This window comes from Dasypus novemcinctus, chromosome 22, assembly GCF_030445035.2.
Source record: "Dasypus novemcinctus isolate mDasNov1 chromosome 22, mDasNov1.1.hap2, whole genome shotgun sequence".
NCBI classification, from domain to species: domain Eukaryota; kingdom Metazoa; phylum Chordata; class Mammalia; order Cingulata; family Dasypodidae; genus Dasypus; species Dasypus novemcinctus.
Genome location: NC_080694.1, coordinates 53,120,140 through 53,139,870, shown reverse-complemented (window position 1 = coordinate 53,139,870; position 19,731 = coordinate 53,120,140). Strand labels below are relative to the sequence as shown.

Sequence of the window (19,731 nt, the reverse complement as noted above, 5' to 3'; positions counted from 1 at the left end):
GAATAATTGAAAATAAAAATGAGTGTAGAGAGAAAAGAAAAATATATTTAAGAAATAAAAATGTACCTTGTAGCAACTATTCTATATCTTTAAAAAATAAGAATAAAACTACTAGCAAAGACATTCAACCACTGTAATCAAATCCAAACTTTAGCATGATCTGAGATTTTCAATTTTTTCCCTGCCTAAAGACACTAATATACTCCTCTTACATTTTAAGTTAGAAATGTAACAAAGGATATCGACTTTGCAGGGTCTAAGTGGCAGATTCAATAATTTACTAATACATGTGAAAAAACTTGCTGCAAAACACAGCTCTTTCCTAAATGGAAAATTTATATAAAACTTATATCTGCATATTTAATTTGAAAGCAATAAAACTTTGAAAAATATTTAAATTTTGATTGCAAGGGTCATTTTCCACTGATAGAATTAATTATGGGTGTAACTTTTGAAACAGTTAAATGTAAGTGAAAATGAGCTATGAGCTCCACTGGAGGATAGAAAAAAAGGTGGGACAGAGGGCAGAATCCAAGCTAAGAGGTTATAGAATGATACTGTGGACAGATACTCATGGGGATGCTTTAATCTGAGAACAAGTGTTAAGACTGCAACTGATTCAGGAAAATGATTAGTAGCAGAGAAGGTCAGAAACTATTAGTTAGAGACAATGTAGCCTGAATTATCTTAATATCAAAAGTTCATCTGCTAACTTATATACTATGGTCAATTCTTATATACTAATGTGAAGGATGAGAGAGTGACAGCAAAATCCACTATATATTTTATAGTGTAGCCTCACTGTAAGAAACAGTTCATGAGAAGGGAAATTCAAATAGTATACATGAAAAACATTAGATTAATACTATTTAAAATAATAAGCATAAAAAGTATGGCAACAAAACGTACTAAATGGCTTTAAATAGAACATTTATCCAATCATTTCTCGAGTAATCAGGTTGTATTAGACACCACAGTGAACTACGGTATAATATAACGATAACTGAAGTAGTTTCATTACCCAAGGAGCTTACAATTTAGTAGAAGATAACAATTATAAGATCTGGTGACATCATCAGAGTAGTAAACACAGTGGATACACAATGGAGGGAGGAAGTATTTAGCCCAGCTATGGAGGGAGGATAAGACTGCCCAGAGAAAAGAAAATGTAACTGAGTACAGAAGGATCACGGGCAAGGTGAGGGGGGAAATCATAAGATATGCCAGGGAAACGCAGCAGCATACACACGAGGCGTGGGGTCAAGAGAGAGAAGAACGCTGAATTTGAGAATTCCATGTATTCAGTGTGAGGCAGGGAGTAGAAAAATGGATGAAGACACAGCAAATAGGAAATAAAGCTCTCTGAAAACAAACATTTAAAATTGACACTCAGTATGCTCTGGATGACTGAGATACACCAGGGTACCATCCTCCCACAGAATCGTTGAACAACTAACAAAGATGGCAGAGCTATCTTCCTCAAAGCTCTGGAAAATAGTTAAAGGGTTGTAGGAACTGGGCATGTGCCAAAACAGGAATTAGCAGCTTGAAAAACAGGATACAAAGCTCGTGGTTCCCTTGGTAAGCCCTTCCCCATCTGCCAGCCTGTGCTCCCATCATGGGCCAGGGGCCTGTTCCAGAGGAACAAGAGTAACCAATATGCTCATATATCAACATGAACCTACCAGGGGGAAGCCAGAAAGATTCAACCAGAAAACCTGTCCTGGTTATGCCCTCCTAGAGTTTCTCCTAAGAGCAGAGAAGCATCCCTGCAGGCAGCTAAAGCACTTTAATAAATAATTAAGTGGAAGAGGCCAAGAACATAGGACTACCTGCATTAAGTCATACAACAGAGAACTTAGGAGCACACAAAAGTCTATTTCAATGGAAGAAGAGGGGGCATTTAAACTCCTAAAGCCACAGGCAACTACCAGGCCAGGACAAGAAGGCTGTATGCATTTAGCCAGCAGTAGAAAGAGAGGACACGTGGTTCCCAGGTCTGTGTCCCCTAAACCCTGGTGGCCCATGCCCCAGAGACTCACACACCTTGAGTCTGCAATATCACGGGACTTCCCATCCACGAAACCACCGCGCCCTGAGGTCCGTCTGAGGTCTTTGATTACCCTAGCCCTCCGCGTTTTGTGTTGTTTTTTTTTTCTCTCTCTCTCTCCTTGAACTTGGAGGAGTGTACCAGCTGACTTGGGGAGTGTCTGGGAAGAAAGGAGGGGCGAATCTGCTGAGAAAGCCCAATTTACCTAAACGTCCGGGATAGGAAATTTGGTCTGGGAGAAGGTGAAGTCAGAAAATCAATTAGACCTTCCCTAGCACAGCTAAGGTGGAGGGAATATAGGAGGTGCTTTCTAAGCTTCCAATAGCATATGTGGGGTTTCTGGTGAGGTGTAGGTGCTCTCACGCTGGAAATAGAGTCATAGTCTTCTGTGTTGAGCTGGTTCAACAAGGACCTACTTGACTCTCCTACCAGACCTCTCATGCAGCTTTCCTGCTGCCCTGGGAGAGAGAGAAGTGAAGAAGGGAGAAAGGGGGAAATTTCAGATTCCTAAGCATATTAGTTAACTGCAAAGAGGATTCCTAGCTTGAAACGTTGGTTCTTTTTTTTTTTTTTTGTCGAGGTTGCTAATATTGCATTGTCTCCTGGTCTTTTCTCCCACTTTATCCCCCAAGGTCCTTTTTCATTTATTTAGTTTTTCTTCTTTTTCTTGCTTGTCCCCCCCCCCTTTTTCTTTGTCTCTCCTTTTTCTCTTCTCTTTTCTTTTCTCTCTTTTTCTTCTTTTTTTAATTTTCTTTATATAATAGGTGCTACAGGGAGCGCTTCACACTTGCTGTGTTTCCTCATCCTCCATTTCCTCTTTTCTGTGTGTACTGATTTTAGCCACCTACACTATCCCCTTTCCCCCACATCTTTCTATCCTCTATCATCTACTGTTTCTCTTCCATTCCACCTTCCTTTCTTTTGCCCCCAAATTGTCTGACTTTTTATTTCTAATACCTTTGTTCTGTTTTCTGTCTTTTATTCACTCTTGATATTATTGTCTTTCTTTTCTCTTTCCCTCTCTCATGAAAATGCTGGCCTTTTAATTCATACTATATTCCTCCCCATAATCAGTTGACTGTCTCCTTATATGTACTCTACCTACTGCTATAATACTACACAACTTACATGAGTCTAATATCCATTCTCCCAGATCTCACATTGTTGCTCTGTTAACATTTATCACCAGTACTACTTTAAACATTTTCTTTTCTTACTCATTTTGCTTTCCCTGGCCCTAATATTTTCCTTCAAAGTGAACTTAGCCAGCAACAAGAAAATAGAGTAAGAAGAACAAAGTGACAAAGAGAAGACATAATACTTCTGCATGAACAACAACTAATTAATCCCCAAGACTAGGAAAAGAAGCTAAGGAACTGATTAAATCCATCAATATAAAATGATGACCAGATAGCAACAAAAAGCTACAAACCAAACCAATAATCAGGAAAACATGGCCGAATCCAATGAACAAACTAAAAACCAGGAAGGGGAGCAAAATATCGGACAAGTAATTAAAGGTCTCAAAACATATATTAGAGACCAACTTAATGAAGTAAAGGAAGAGATTAACAATATGAAGAAAACACTTGGAGAGGAAATTGCAGACATATGCAAAAAGATAAAAGATATGATGGTGATGAACACCACAATTCAAGAAATCAAAAATACACACTCAGAAAATAGCAGCAGATTAGAAGAGACATAGGAGAAAATTAGCGACTTGGAAGACAGTACATCTGAAATTAAACAGACAGTAGAATTGATCAATAAAAAGACAGAAAAAATCAAGCTGGGACTTAGGAATCTGAATGACAACACAAAACGCACAAACATACGTATTATAGGCATTCCAGTAAGAGAAGAGAAGGGAAAGGGGACAAAAGGGGTGTTGGAGGAAACAATGGCTGAAAACGTTCCAAACGTATGAAGGGAGATGGATGTACACGTCCGGGAAGAACAACGCACCCCAAACACCATAAATCCCAACAGGCCCACCCCAAGACATATACTTGTCAAATTATCCAATGCTCAAGACAAAGAGAAAACTCTAAAAGCAGCAAGAGAGAAGAGAACCATCACATACAAGGGAGGCTCCATAAGATTAAGTTCTGATTTCTCATCTGAAACCATGGAGGCAAGAGGGCAGTGGTATGATATACTCAAGGTACTAAAAGAAAAAAATTTCCAACCAAGAATACTCTACCCAGCTAAACTACCATTCAAAAATGATGGAGAGTTCAAAATATTCACAGATAAACAGAAAGTAAAAGACTTTGCCAATAAGAACCCTGCCCTTCAAGAAATACTAAAGGGAGTTCTGCAGGAAGAAAGAATAAAACAGGAGAGGCAGAGATGGAGGAGAGTGTAAGAGCAACAAAAAAGACAAAAAGAGAAGGAAACAAACAAACTATGACAAACAAAAGTCCAAATAAAATATGGTGAACATAAATAATTGCTTGAAAGTAATAATACTGAATGTCAATGGATTGAACTCACCAGTCAAAAGAATAAGACTGGAAGATTGGATAAGAAAACATGACCCATCTATATGCTGTCTACAAGAAGCACATCTTAGACCCAGGGATTCAAGGAGGTTGAAAGTGAATGGCTAGAAAACAATCTCACAAGCAAACAATAAACAAAAAAAGGCAGGAGTAGCTTTATTAATATCAGAAAAAATAGACTTCAAATGTAAAACAATTGTGAGAGACAAAGAAGGACACGACATATTAGTGAAAGGGATAATCTCTCAAGAAGAACAAACAATCATAAATATTTATGCTCCTAACAAGGGCACCTCCAAATACGTGAGGCAAACACTGGAAAAACTAAGTGAAAGAACAGATGCCTCTACAATTATAGGGTAAGACTTTAATACACCACTGTCAACTTTGGACAGAACATCTCAAAAGAGAATCAATAAAGAAACAAAAAACATTGAACAGTGTATTACAGAAGCTGGACCTAATAGACACATACAGATCATTACACACGAATACAGCAGGATATACATTTTTCTGAAGTGCACATGGATCATTCTCCAAGATAGACCATATGCTAGGCCACAAACAAAGGCTCAGTGAATTCAGAAAGATCAAAATCATACAAAATAAAATCTCTGACCACAGTGGAGTGAAGCTGGAAATCTGCAAGAGCCAAAGGCCCAGATTTCACACCGAGATATGGAAATTCAACAGCACACTCTTAGAAAAACAGTGGGTCAAAGAGGAAATCTCAAAAGAAATTAATAATTACCTTGAAAGTAACGAAAATGATAACACAACATACCAAAACTTATGGGACACATCAAAAGCAGTATGGAGACGGAAATTTATAGCAATAAAATCACACATAAAAAAAGGAGAAAGAGCAAAAATTGAAAAACTAATGGCACATTTGGAGGAATTAGTAAAAAAATAAACGAAGTAACCCCTCAGGAAGAAGAAATAAAGAAATAACAAAGATAAAAGAAGAACTAAATGAAATAGAAAATAAGAAAGCACTTGAAAAAATAAAACCAAGAGCTGGTTCTTTGAGAAGATCAATAAAATTGACAAACCCTTAGCTAGACTAACAAAGAAAAAAAGAGGGAAGATGCAAATACAAAAAATAAGAAATGAGAAAGGAGATATCACCACTGACCCCACAGAAATAAAGACTATCATAAGAGGATACTTTGAAAAAACGATATTCCAACAAAAATGACAATTCAGAGGAAATGGACAAATTCCTAGAAACACATAAGCAGCCTATATTGATGAAAGAAGAAATTGACAATCTCAAAAAAACAATCACAAGAGATAGAATCAGTCATTAAAAACCTCTCAAATAAGAAGAGCTCAGGGCCAGGCAGCTTCACAGGTGAACTCCACAAAACGTTCCGGAAAGAACTAATGGCAATCTTGCTGCAACTCTTCCAAAAAATCAAAACAGAAGGAACATTACCTAACTAATTCTAGGATGCCATTATTACCCTAGTACCAAAGCCAAACAAAGACACCATAAGAAAGGAAAATTACAGACCAACTTCTCTAATGAACCTAGACACAAAAATCCTCAAAAAAATACTTGCTAACTATATTCAACAACACATTAAATGAATTATACACCATGACCAAGTGGGATTCATTCCGGGTATGCAAGCATGGTTCCACATAAGAAAATCAATCAATGTAATACACCATATAAACGGATTGGAGGAAAAAAATCACATGATTTTATCTATACATGCAGAAAAAGCATTTGACAAAATACAGCACCCTTTCTTGATAAAAACACTGCAAAAGATTGGGATACAAGGATAAAGAGTATATATGAAACATGATAAAGAGTATATATGAAAAACCCACAGCCAACATCATTTACAATGATGAAATCATAAAATCTTTCCCTCTAAGATCAGGAAAAAGACAAGGATGCCCACTATCATGTCTTCTATTTCACACTGTCTTAGAAGTACTTACTTGAGCACTGAGACAAGAACCAGATATAAAAGGCATTCAATTGGAAAGGAAGAAGTCAAAATTTCATTTTTGCAGATGACATGATCCTATACATAGAAAACCCTGAGAAGTCTACAAGAAAGCTTCTAGAACTCATAAATGAGTTTAGTAAAGTCACAGGTTATAAGATCAATGCACAAATATCAAGAGCATTTCTGTACACAAATAAGGAGCAAGCTCAGGAGGAAATCAAGAAACAAATACCATTTACAATAGTCAATAAAAAAAAACAAATACCTAGGAATAAATTTAACTAAAGATGTAAAAAACTTATACACAGAGAACTACAAAACACTGTTCAAGGAAATCAAAGAAGACCTAAATAAATGGAAGAATATTCCCTGTTCATGGATAGGAAGACTAAATATTATTAAGATGTCTATCCTACCAAAACTGATCTACACATTCAAAGCAATCCCAATAAAAATCAACACAGCATTCTTTAAGAAACTAGAAAAACTAGTTATGAAATTTATTCGGAAAGGAAAGAGGCCTCAAATACCAAAGACATATTGAAAAAGAAAAACGAAATTGGAGGAATCACACTATCTGACTTCAAAACATACTACAAAACTACAGTAGTGAAAACAACATCGTATTGGCACAAGGAGAGTCACACAGACCAATAGAACTGAATTGAGAGTTCTGATAGAGATCCTCATATATATAGTCATATAATATTTGATAAAGCCACCAAACCCTCTCAACTGGGACAGAATGGCCTATTCAACAAATGGTGTCTGGAGAACTGGATATCCATATGTAAAAGAATGAAAGAGGATTACCATCTCACACCTAATATAAAAACCAACTCAAGATGGATCAAAGACCTAAATATAAGAGCCAAGACCATAAAGACTTTGGAAAGCAGTATAGGGAAGCATATATAAGACCTTGTAATAGGAAATGGCTTCATGAACTTCACACCAAAAGCACGAGCAGCAAAAGAACAAATAGATAAATGGGACCTCCTCAAAATTAAAACCCTCTGCACCTCAAAGGAGTTTGTCAAGAAAGTGAGGAGAGCCTACACAATGGGAGAAAATATTTGGTAACCATATATCAGATAGGGGACTTATAACTTGCATATATAAAGAACTCCTATATCTTGAAAATAAAAAGACAAACAACCCATTTAAAAAATGGGGAAAAAATTTAAACAGACACTTCTCCAAAGAAGAAACACAAATGGTTAAAAAGCACATGAAAAAATGCTCCAAATCTCTGGCTATTAGGGAAATGCAAATCAAAACTGCAATGAGATACCATCTTATGGCAATTATGAAAAAAACAGAAGACTTCAAATGCTGGAGAGGATGTGGAGGAATGGGAACACTCATCCTCATCCACTGCTGGTGAGAATGCAGAAGGATCCAGCCATTCTTGAGGACAGTTTGGCAGTTTCTCAAAAAACTAGCTATAGATTTGCCATATGACCCAGCAATTCCACTGCTGGATATATACCCAGTAGAACTGAAAACAAGGACACAAACCGATATATGCACACCAATGTTCATAGCAGCATTGTTCATTATTGCCAAAAGTTGGAATCAACCCAAATGCCCATCAACAGATGAATGGATAAAGAAAATGTGGTATATACATACAATGGAATACTACTCAGCTTTAAGAACAAATACACCACAAACACACGTGATAACATGGATGAATCTTGAGAACCTTATGTTGAGTGAAGCAACACAGGCATTGAAGGACAAATACTACATGACCCCAATGACATGAAATAAGTAAACGAAGCTGCCTCAGAGAGCTAGAGTCTGGATGATAGGCTTAAAGGAAATTAGGGGGTAGAGGAAGGATGCAAGCTGACACCTACATGGGTGAAATCTATGATAAGCTGGAGGTAAGTATCTGTATAAGAAAGGGATAAAATGGGGGAATAGGGTTACCTTTGGGTGGGGCTTTGCGGGCTTGAGGGGGGCTAGGGATGGGAGGATGGGTAATATTGCCCAAGAAATTGGGGGGAGGGTGGGGGAACATATGAACATAGGAGATTGTCAGGAATTTGGTTGACCGTCTAATGCTGAGAACCCTTTTTCAAAAATATAATAAGGAAGGTTACTTGTTTAAGATGCTTAAAGGGGATAAGCCGACACAGGACAGGCACCAAGGGAGTATGTGAGTGCTCGTTTTGCCATAACGGGTTATATCATTGGATAGAGACCCATATAATGAGAGTGAAGGTATACCCACATCCTGGGAAGGACTAATGTTTTCAAATAGAGGGAATTGTATCTCTCGAGAGAAAAGGTGGCTCCCAGTGCATTAGGGCAGTTGAGCGTGTCAAGCCCTCAACACTGTTGCAAGTATCTCAGAACATGGCCCTTCAAGCAATGAAGCTTGACTGTCACTATGGGCCCTAAGGGGAGGGGGAGAGAGGTATTGAATAGATGGAACCAATGTAACTATGTGGGCAACAGAAGTATTCCACAAGATTACACAAGGATGGATATAAGACATGTTAAATTACACCAAAAATTTATATGGGCTGATACGCTAAAATGTAAATCATAATGTAAAACATAAGATAACTAACAATTCAGAAAATTGTATAGTTTAAAATATAAAACACAATGTAAATCCAAATGTTACCTTGTTTGAAAGCTACTGTCTCAATATCTGTACATCAGTTTCAGTAAATATAGTATGAATATGTAAAAAGATTATTGCTGTGGAAGGGAAAAGGGTTTTATGTTGGCTATGTGGGAGGACTATATATTGTATATATAATTGCTGTGATCTAAAACTTTTGTGAAGATAAGCTTAATAACTAGGAAAAGAAAAAGAAAAAAAAGGACATAGACACTGAGGAAAAGATAGATGTAGTTGCCTTGCCAATTTGCATACAGGGCAACACTTATTGCAGTGATGGAAGGCAAAACATCAAAAACAAAGCTTTTGCATTTTTTAATTTTTTGATACCCCAATTTATTTTTACCTTAATTTTTCTAAATTAATATGTATTCTATATCTAACCTTTAAACTCATCACTATATTTCATTTTACTATTAATGGAACCTAGCAATATATTAGGCTTTACTTTTGCAAAAGTTTTGGGTCTCAGAGAGGTTCAACAATGGCAGGGGAGGAATAATGGTGTGGAATGTTATTGACAGGGGACACATGGTTGGCAGGGAGTTCTCCAGGGCATATATCCAGGGCACATAAAAATGTTTGGATATTTTCATAGTGGTTACAATTAAAAACAACAACTGAGGGAGTGCTGAGTTCCTTGCCAGGGGAGCTCTATCACAGTCCCTAAAGGAACAGCAACAATCCCCCAAGTGCCATGGCAAAGACCAAAAAAGAAGGAATGTCCAACAATGAGCCCTTGATACTAATGACTATGCTTGTGAGCATGTGCACCTGAAATAAGAACAAGGCCTAGAGCTGCAGGGTGCCTAAGAGTTACCTCCTGAGATCTTCCGTGTTGCTCAAATGTGACCAGTCTCAAAGCCAAATTCAGCATGTAAATGTGTTGCCTTCCCCCCAGCATGGGACATGACTCCCGAGGATGAGCCTCCCTGGTGCAGAGGGATTACTACCAAGTACCAGCTGATGATGTAACTAGAAAATGACCTTGAATAAAAGGGTCAGCTCGGACCAGCAGAATATCTCAGTCTACATATAATACCAGGAGTTAAAAATGCTTTTTGACCTGAATTAAAGGGGGAAATGGAAAGGACAAATCAGTTTATTTGGCTGTGAGTCTCCAAAAAGAGCCCGAAGGTTATCAGAGGGGTTGCCCTTATGCATACAAAGCCAGGTATTGGTTCTTCTGAGGGCTACAGAGACACACAGGTTCTATGGTCATGGCAGATGGAGTTCAGTGCCATCTCAGTTGGCCCTACTTGGGAGTTTATGTTTCTGTGTGATGGAGCTGGACTCAGATGTGATCTTTGTCCACAAGATTCTCCTGTTACTTTTACTGGAATTGTAGTTAGTGCTGGGGTTTAATATATACCCAGGGGTCCTGAATCTCTGGACTGACCATGTGATAGCCAGGCCCTCAGCTCAACAGACTTGCAACTCCTACACTCTGGTTGATTGGACTTACCCCACTCAGCTAACATGGAGGTGAAGAAGGTCAACCACCACACCAGGGAGCCAACAGTGACTACAACTGAAAGCAGGAAGATTGCATCCAGCATCCATGTGGAATCTAAGCCCCCTCTTGATATAGATGTGGAGTGGACACAATCATTCTAGGGTCCACAGGATGGAGGAATAGAGTATGGATGAGAGTCGACTTACTGATATTCTATTCATGAACTACTGGAATTAGTAAACGAAGAATATGTGGCATTGGTGTGGAGAAAGTGGCCATGATGGCTGCTGGGGGAAGGGAATGGGAGGAAGAGATGTGATGTGGGGGCATTTTCGGGGGTTGGAGTTGTCCTGGGTAGTGCTGCAGGGACAGTTACCGGACATTGTATGTCCTCCCATGGCCCACTGGGTGGACTGTGGGAGAGAGTGGGCTATGGTGTGGACCATTGACCATGAAGTGCAGCGGTGCTCAGAGATGTATTCACCAAGTGCACTGAATGTCTCATGATGATGAAGGTTGTTGTTATGGGGGAAGCAGTGGGGGGAGGGGAGTGGGGGGTATATGGGGACCTCATATTTTTTTAATGTAACATTTAAAAAATAAAGCCAAAAACCTCATTACAAAGACACAGTAATCAAAACAGCATGGTACTGGCACAAGGACAGATATATAGACCAGTGAAGTAGAAATAAGAGTTCAAAAATCAATCTTACATCTATGGCCAACTGATTTTGGACAACAGTGTGAAAAGCACTGAATTGGGAAAGAATAGTATAGTCTCTTCAACAAAAGGAGCTGGAAAAACTAGATGTCTATATAAATGAAGATAGACCCCCAGTTCACACAATATACAAATATCAACTTAAAATGGATTAAAGACCTAAGTCTAACAACCAGAACTAAAAAACTCCTAGAAGAAAACATAGGGAAACATCTTTAGGATCTAGCGTTAGGCAATGGTTTCTTAGAATTTACACTCAATGAATGAGCAACAAAAGAAAAATTAGATAAATGGATCTCATCAAAATTAATGTTTGTGCATCAAAGGTCTTTATCATGAAAAGTAAAAAGACTACCTCCTAAATGGGAGAAAAAGACAAACTATAAAATGTAAGAAAATATGTGGAAACCGCATATCCAATAGGGTTTAAAATGCAGAATATATACAGTTTGGTGATTCCTCAGAAAATGAATACCAAATTACTATATACCCTGGTAATCCCACTTCCAGGTATCGACCCCAAAGAACTGAAAGCAGGACTTCAACAGATATCTAGACACCAAAGCTCATCGCAGTGTCATTCATAATTGCCAAAATATGGAAGCAACCCAAGGGTCCATCAACCAATGAATGGATAAACAAAATGTGGCATATAAAGACAATGGAATATTATGCAGATGTGAAAAGGAATGAAGTTCTGATTCAAACAAAAATTTGAATGAACTTTGAAGCCATCATGTTGAATGAAATAAGCCTGACACAAATGGACAGCATTGTATGATCTCAATGATATAATTAGAAAAAGAAAATTCATAGAGTCACAAATTAGAATACCAGGGCCGAATAGGGTTAGGGAAGGGGGAGTTAATGCTTAATGAGGAGTTTCTATTTGGGATGATGGAACAGCTTTGGTAATGGATGGGCAGTGATGAGAGCACAACCATGTGAACATAATTAACAACAATGAATTATATATTTGAATGTGGCTAAAAGGGAAAATCTTAGGTTGTATATATATTACTAAAATAAAAATTTTGGAAAAAAAAATCTTAGTAGTATAAAACAGTGATCCCTAATGGTTTACTATGGGTTATAGTTAGTAAAATTATAATATTCCTTCATCAATTTTAACAAATGTACCACACTAATGCATGATATTAACAATAGGAGTATAGATTGGAACTCCATATTTTTTCATGATTTTTCTGAATTCCTAAAACTTCTCAAAAAAAATTTTTTTGACTCTCAATAGGTAAAAGTAGCCACAAAATCTCCTTCAACAGACCGAATGGATTCTAATCTAGCAAGGCATGGCAGACCCTGACTGAAATATTAACTTAAAGGAATGTGTCTAACCAAACACCCAAGTTCTGCATGCGTAAAAACATGACTCTGAGACATCCTTACGTTTGTTCAGGAAAGACTGTGCCTCCAGCAAACTCCAAGTATTAAATTGTCCAGTTGGCAAGGCAATCAGTATTGTAAAGAAAAGTTAGCATAATCCCACTAAACTTTTCAAATCATATAACACAATGATCCCCTTATTTAAATGAATCAATATTTATTAAATTCTTTCTACGTACACTCTTCTTTTTACTGGAGATACAGAGGTAAACTAGACTGTCAAAATTCTCTGCCCTCATGGGGCTTACACTATGAGGAAAGCTAATGAGGAAAGACAAAATATAAGAGAAAAAAATATATATATATTTATTTCAATGCTAATAAGTTCTTCAGAGAAAAGTAAAGCAAGCAAGGGGAAAAGGGAATGAAGTAACGCTAGAATTACAAATACGGTAATCAGGAAGACTTTACTGAAAAGGAATAACCAAAGGAGTGGAAAAAAGCAATGCAGTATTTGGGGAAAGAGAACAACCAAAACAGAGGGAACAGCAAACAGCCTTACATTTATCATTTGGCTCAGGCTACAGAGAGAATACAGCAGGTTCTTCGACCAACATGACAATGTCAATATTAATAAATTCGCATCTCTAGTTTCTCAAGATGTCTGAATCCTCACCACTGAATGACAGCTCTTGGTTCAAGACAAATTCACCAAATCACCTAATGTCACTTTGGTGGGGCTTTTAGGGAAAAGCCAAATGGTTTCTTCCACCTTCTCTGGCCTCTGGCAGTGATGTGAAGGATGCAGCAGGTGATAAGACTGAAGAAAAAGATGACCAGTGCCAATGCAGCTGCCACAGTGCAGTAGGAAATGAAGGCACTGGCTTGGAGAGAGGTCAACAAAGGCTCAGGAAGCAAAGGTAGGTTCACTTTCTATCAAACAGAAACAGCGTAAAGAAAGAAAAGTGGAGAAAGGCAACCATAAAGAGAGAGAACAAGGAAGATGAAGTCAAATAGGAACAGAAAAACTTTCTATTGGAAATGAGAGATGGTTGTTGGGTGAATAGGGACTCTCTATGATTTAAGGAATTTCGATTGAGTCTTTAGTCTCACCAAATTTCCAGACTATAAAAGAATAAATTCAAGTGGAAAGAGAGAAACTTTTCCTCCAGAACCTCTATATTCAAGTCATTTTCAAAGTGAAGTCATAATGTGAAGAAATAAAATTCAATAAATGGAAAATAAACCAAAGTATGAATGAATATACCAAAAATTTATAATCAGGAAAGAATTCAGATCAAGTCAATGAAATTAAAAGAGCAGTTAATATTCAGTTACAACATTTTTCCCCATTTAATTTCGTGTTACATATTAGTATGTGCATTTCAGATAATTAATATTCAAAGCATGGTTGTATCTTGAGCAACATTTACTATAATTGTATTGAAAAAAAGAGTTGAAAGGTTTGTTAACCATTCCAAAGAAAATAAACATTCTTTTTAAAAAACGTTTTAACCAAGAGTATAGCTGGAAAATGAAATCCATGTTTATTACGAAAAATGAGAAGAAGAATAACCATGCTGCAAATATGAGCATAATTTACATACAGGAAACACTTTAGAAGGCACTATACTGAAGTATTTTAAAGCTCTTTCGTGATTTTCTTCCATGAGAAAACAACCAACTACTTTTCTATATTACAAATCCAGAAGAAGAAAAAAAGTGAATTCATGCAATATATTGAATATTTTATGAGCAAGTTTGAGAAAAGCTTACCCAGTATTGATGGAAATGATTTCTATCAGTGGATTCTTCCTAATCTTTGGCAAATCCAGTCGTGCTCCCCCCAACCGTTTTCCATTATCCTTTTTCTGCCCCAGCAGTCTCACAGAGTGACCTTCAAATAAAGCATATAAATATACATTAGCATGAGTCACAAAGTTTCACTTTAATTTACTGCTCTCAACAAATGCGTTAATGTTTGTATTTAACTTTTCCTTACATGGGGGGAATAAACAATCTGGAGAAAACGCAAGCATTTGAGGCTAAGAAATACTGCTAAAGGGAAAAACAGCTGTGTTTGAGGGTTACAATAAAAAATATTTTATTAAAATTTTTTAAAATTGCTTTACGTATAATATTTTTTTACACCACACAGGTGAGCAGGGTAATAGAAATATCCTCAGAATGCCATTCCACTGGTTTCCATAGCACATCCTTGGGCACTGGGACTGCTTGCCAACTGCCTAGCAGATTGGAAAAAGAAAAACAAAAACAAAAAGGCAGATTTATCTGCTCAAAGCAAAAAGTAAATTAAAGTAGTAAAAAATTAAAAAGCCAAGATAAAATGGTATTTTAGGGCTGGATTTTTAAAAATACAGAAATAAAACATTATAAAAGGAAAGCAGACCACTTGGAAAACACATTAAAATATTCTGTAATTTAAATTTTGGAATAATTTCAGACTTATAGAAAAGATAGAAGAGTAAAAAAATTCTCATGCCCTTCAGATTCTCGTTATTATTTTATATATTTAGCACTTTACTGATATATACATATTATTTTTATAGCTTTAATGAGCTATATTTTATAGACAACAAAATTCACCCATTGTGAGTATTCAATTTTTTAAAAAATAAATTTATAGAATTGTGAAATCATTACCAAGACCAGGTTTTAGAACAGTCCAATCATCCCCAAAAATTTCCTCAAATCATATACAATCCATCCCTGTTCCCATACTGAATATACCATGTTTTGTTCATCCATTGACAAGCTGATGGATCTTTTTGGATTTTTTCCAATTAGTTGCTATTAAGAACATTTCTATGAACATTCACATGTGTCTCCGTGTGGACAAGATACCTTCATTTCTCTAGGATAGAGTCCCATGAGCAGAATTGCTGGGTTGTATGATGAGTTCATGTTTAATTTTTTAAGAAACCATCAAACTGTTTTCTAAAGAGTTGTACCATTTCATATTCTCACCAGCAATTATGAAGGTACAAACTTCAGTGGACCAACACCTAGAATTGTAACTCTTTTACAACAGCATTTCTTTATAGTGGGTATATAGTAGTCTATTACTGTGATTTTAATATGGATTTCCATAATGACTAATGACACCGAGCACCTTTTTATGTGATTATTAGCCAATCTCATGTCTTACTTGGTGAAATGTCTACTCCTAAATTTTCACAATCTTTAAACTGCATTATTTGACTTATTATTCAGTTATAAAAATTCTTCAAATATTATTCAGTTATAAAAATTCTTCAAATATTCTGGCTACAAAATCTTTATCAGATAAATGATATGCAAATATTTTTTCTCAGACTTTGGCTTATATTTCCACTTTCCTAATGGTGTCTGTGGTATACTGAATTCCGTACCTCAACAAAGACATGTTCTTAATCTGCATTCTTGGGGGGAGTGAACTTTGTAAATAGGACCTTTGGGTGATATTATGAGTTAAGGTATGGCTAGCTGAATCAGGTGGGACTTAATCCATATTACTAGAGACCTTATAGAAGGCCACAGAGAGGAGCCAGAAGTTAGCAAAAACAGAAGGGCAGACACAGAGAGGGCTATCCTGTGATGCGAGGCAGACATGCAAGCCAAGGACTGCAGCAAACCAGTACCAGAAAGCTACAGACTTTGGGGAGAAAGCACAGCCTTGACGGCGCCTTGATTTTAGACTGCTAACCTCCAAAACCAGGAACCAATAAATTCCTGTTGGTAAGCCAATTCATTGTGTGGTATTTGTCATAGGAGGCTGGCAAACAAGACAGTATCTTTTGCAAGGCAAATGTTTTTCAATTTAATGAAATCCAATTCATTGATTTTTTCCTTTTATGGATCATGATTTTGGTGTCATAATCTAAGAAAGCTTTGCCTGGCTCAAGGGCAAGAACATTTATCCTAGAAATTTTATACATTTCGCTCCAGAATCCACATTGAGTTAATTTTTATGCATGCTAAAAATCTAAGTTCATTTTATTTACACAAGGATATTCAATTTTCTCACTATGCAGTATAATGAAAAGACGAGCCTTTCCCCACAGAATTGTCTTGACAACATTGTTAAAAAGCAACTAACCATAAATAATAGGGCTTATATCTGGACTCATTCTTGATCCCTTGATCTATGTGCCTATCCTTACACAAATGCCACACTATCTTGATTAATGTAGTTTTATAAATGGTTAAATTATGAAATTAAGTAGTAAAATTCTTCAACTATGGTTCTTCTAGTTGCTTTTGCATTTCCATAGACATTTTAGAATCAGTTTGTCAATTTCTACAAAAACTACTGCAGACATTTTGATAGGGATTATGTTGAATTCTAAAATCAATTGGGGAAGAACTGCTATCTAAGCATATTGAAGTTTCCAGTACCTAAACACAGAAGGTCTTATGATTTATTTACATCTCTAATTCCTCTCAACGTTTTCTAGTTTTCAGGGTACTTGCACTTCTTTTTTAAATTTATCCCTAATATTGTATTCTTTTTGATGCTATGAAATTCATTTAATTTCTTTTGAAATTATAAGTTGTTAGCATATAGAAATGTAACTTACTATTATATACTGTTTTTATATTCTGCAACCTTGCTAAACCTGTTTTAATTCTAATAAATACTTTGTGCATTCCATAGGATTTTGTATGTATTGAATCATGTAATCTGCATCTTTTTTTCAATTAGGATGTTTTGTTTTGTTTTGTTTTGTTTTGTTTTTTTAACAGAACTGGTTGGAACCTCCAAAATAATGTTGAAAAGAGGGGTGAGAGCAGACTCTCATACAAGGAGGAAGGATTCAGTCTTTCCCCATTACAGATAATTAGCTGTACATTTTTCATAGATGCCTTTTATCAGATTGAAGAAACTCCCTCAACTTCCCAATTTGCTGAGAGATTTTATCATGAATATAAGTTGGATTCTGTCAAATGCTCTTTGTGTGTCTACTGATGATATTGTAGGTTCTGTCCATTCTTCTACTAACATGGCATAATATGAACTGCTGGGGTAAATTACTCTGTTCTTGGTGGTGATCTTGTTTTTTTTCTTCTCCCTCCCCCCATCCTGCTGGTTTTGCTGTCTCTGTCCATTTGCTGTGTGATCTTCTGTGCCTTTTTTTTTTTCGGCTTCTTGTTTTCTCCTCTAGGATTTACCAGGATCCGATCCTGAGGACACCTGATGTGGACAGCAGTTCTCCATCATTTGCACCACTTCAGTTCCTGGTTTCTGTTGTGTCTTGCCTTGACTCTCCCCTTCGTCTCTCTTTTTCTTGTGTCATCAACTTGCTGCATGGCTCACCGCGTGGGCACTGGCTTGGTGCACAGGCATTGGCTTGCCCCGCACGCATGCCTTTACCAGGAGGCCACAGAATTCGTACCCGGGTCCTCGTAAATTACTCTTTGAATCTAAGGCTTGCTGAATTTGGTTTGCTAATATTTTGTCTAGAGTTTTGGTGTCTCAGTTCATGAGAGATTACTGGTCTGCAGTTTTGTTTTTTATGATATCTTTGACTTTCATATCAGGGTAATGTTGAATTCATAGAATGAGGTAGGATATGTTCTCTGCTCTATTTTCTGAAAGCATTTATAAATGATTGATATTATTCGTTCTTTAAATACAGGCAGTCCTCACACCGCACGGCACCACATTAATGTGAATTTGTGCATGTGAGAACTATGCCACAGCTTTCCACTGTTCCAACGTAAATGAGATTTTGCCATATAACTGTGCAAAGCAAGGAGACATTTCCAATATGCATAGGTTTCATTTATACAATAACTTGAGATGGTAGGACTGCCTGTTTGACAGAAATGGCAAGTAAAGTGATCTAGGTCTGGGATGTTCTTTGTGGAAGATTTTTTAAATTACTAATTCCATTTCTTTGCTTGTTAGAGGTCTTAAGGAGGCAACCTGGTACATACTGTCTTTCTAGGAATTTGTCCATTTGATCTAAGTTGTCTCATTTGCTGACATACTGTGGCCCATAGTGTTCCCTTATAAACTTTTCATTTTGTAGAACTGTCAATGATATCCCTTCTTTCATTCTTGAATTTGGTAATTTGCACCTTCTCTCTTTGTCTTGGTCAATCTAGGTAAGGATTTGTCATTTTTGTTGATTTTTCAAATTACAAATTTTGGGGTTCATTGACTTTCTGTAATATTTTCTTTCTGTTTCTATTTCATTGATTTATGATCTAATCTCTCTTATCATCTTGATTCTGATTATCCTAGGCTTAAACTGCTCTTCTTTTTTCTAAGCTCTCAAGATAGAAACATTGATTATTCATTTGGGAACTTTCTTCTTTTCTAATATAGGAATTTACAGCTATAAATTTCCCTCTACTGCTTTAGATGCACCTGTATTGTTTTTGTTTTCATTCAGTTCAATGTGTTTTTTAATTCCCTTGTGATTTCTTCTTTGGCGCATGGGTTATTTAGAACTGTTACTTACCAAATATTTGAGGTTTTCCCATATTGTTCCTATTATAGATCTCTAATTTAATTGTTGAAACCAGGAAACATAACTTATATTTCAATCTTTTACATTTATTTAAACTTCTTTTGTGGTCCAGAACACAATCTTGCTGAATATTCCACATGCTCTTGTATATTAAGCATTCACTGAGAGAAGTATTCTGTAATATCAGGTCAAGTCGGTTGACAGTTATTCAAGTCTTCTATATCCTTGGTTGATTTTCTCTCTAGTTGCTCTCCCAATTATTTAAAGTGGATTACTGAAATTCCATAATATTGGTTTTGAATTATTTGCTTCTCTATTCAATCTCATCCATTTTTGACAACCGATATAACTGTTACATCTTGCAAATGTATCAAGCTATTTGTCATCATGAAATATCTTTTTTTCCCAGAGGAATATTTCTTGTCTTAAAATATATTTTGTCTGATACCAAGCTGGTCACTTCAGCTCTCTTATAGTTACCACTTGCATAATATTTCTTTTGTCACCCTTTTAATTTCAACCTATTTGTGTCCTTGAGTTAAAGTATATCTCCTATAGAGATT

General features: G+C 36.5%; 1 protein-coding gene across 8 annotated transcripts in view; it reads right to left on the bottom strand.

Annotated features, from left to right (window-relative positions):
- CDKAL1 (CDKAL1 threonylcarbamoyladenosine tRNA methylthiotransferase) overlaps positions 1–19,731 on the bottom strand; it is a 696,475-nt gene that overhangs the window by 451,367 nt on the left and 225,377 nt on the right. For all 8 annotated transcript variants that reach the window (XM_058285307.1, XM_058285304.1, XM_058285306.2 and 5 more), the window contains one exon: positions 14,466–14,586. In XM_058285307.1, coding sequence (XP_058141290.1) covers positions 14,466–14,586 — 121 coding nt within the window. The remainder of the gene's footprint in view (positions 1–14,465; positions 14,587–19,731) is intronic.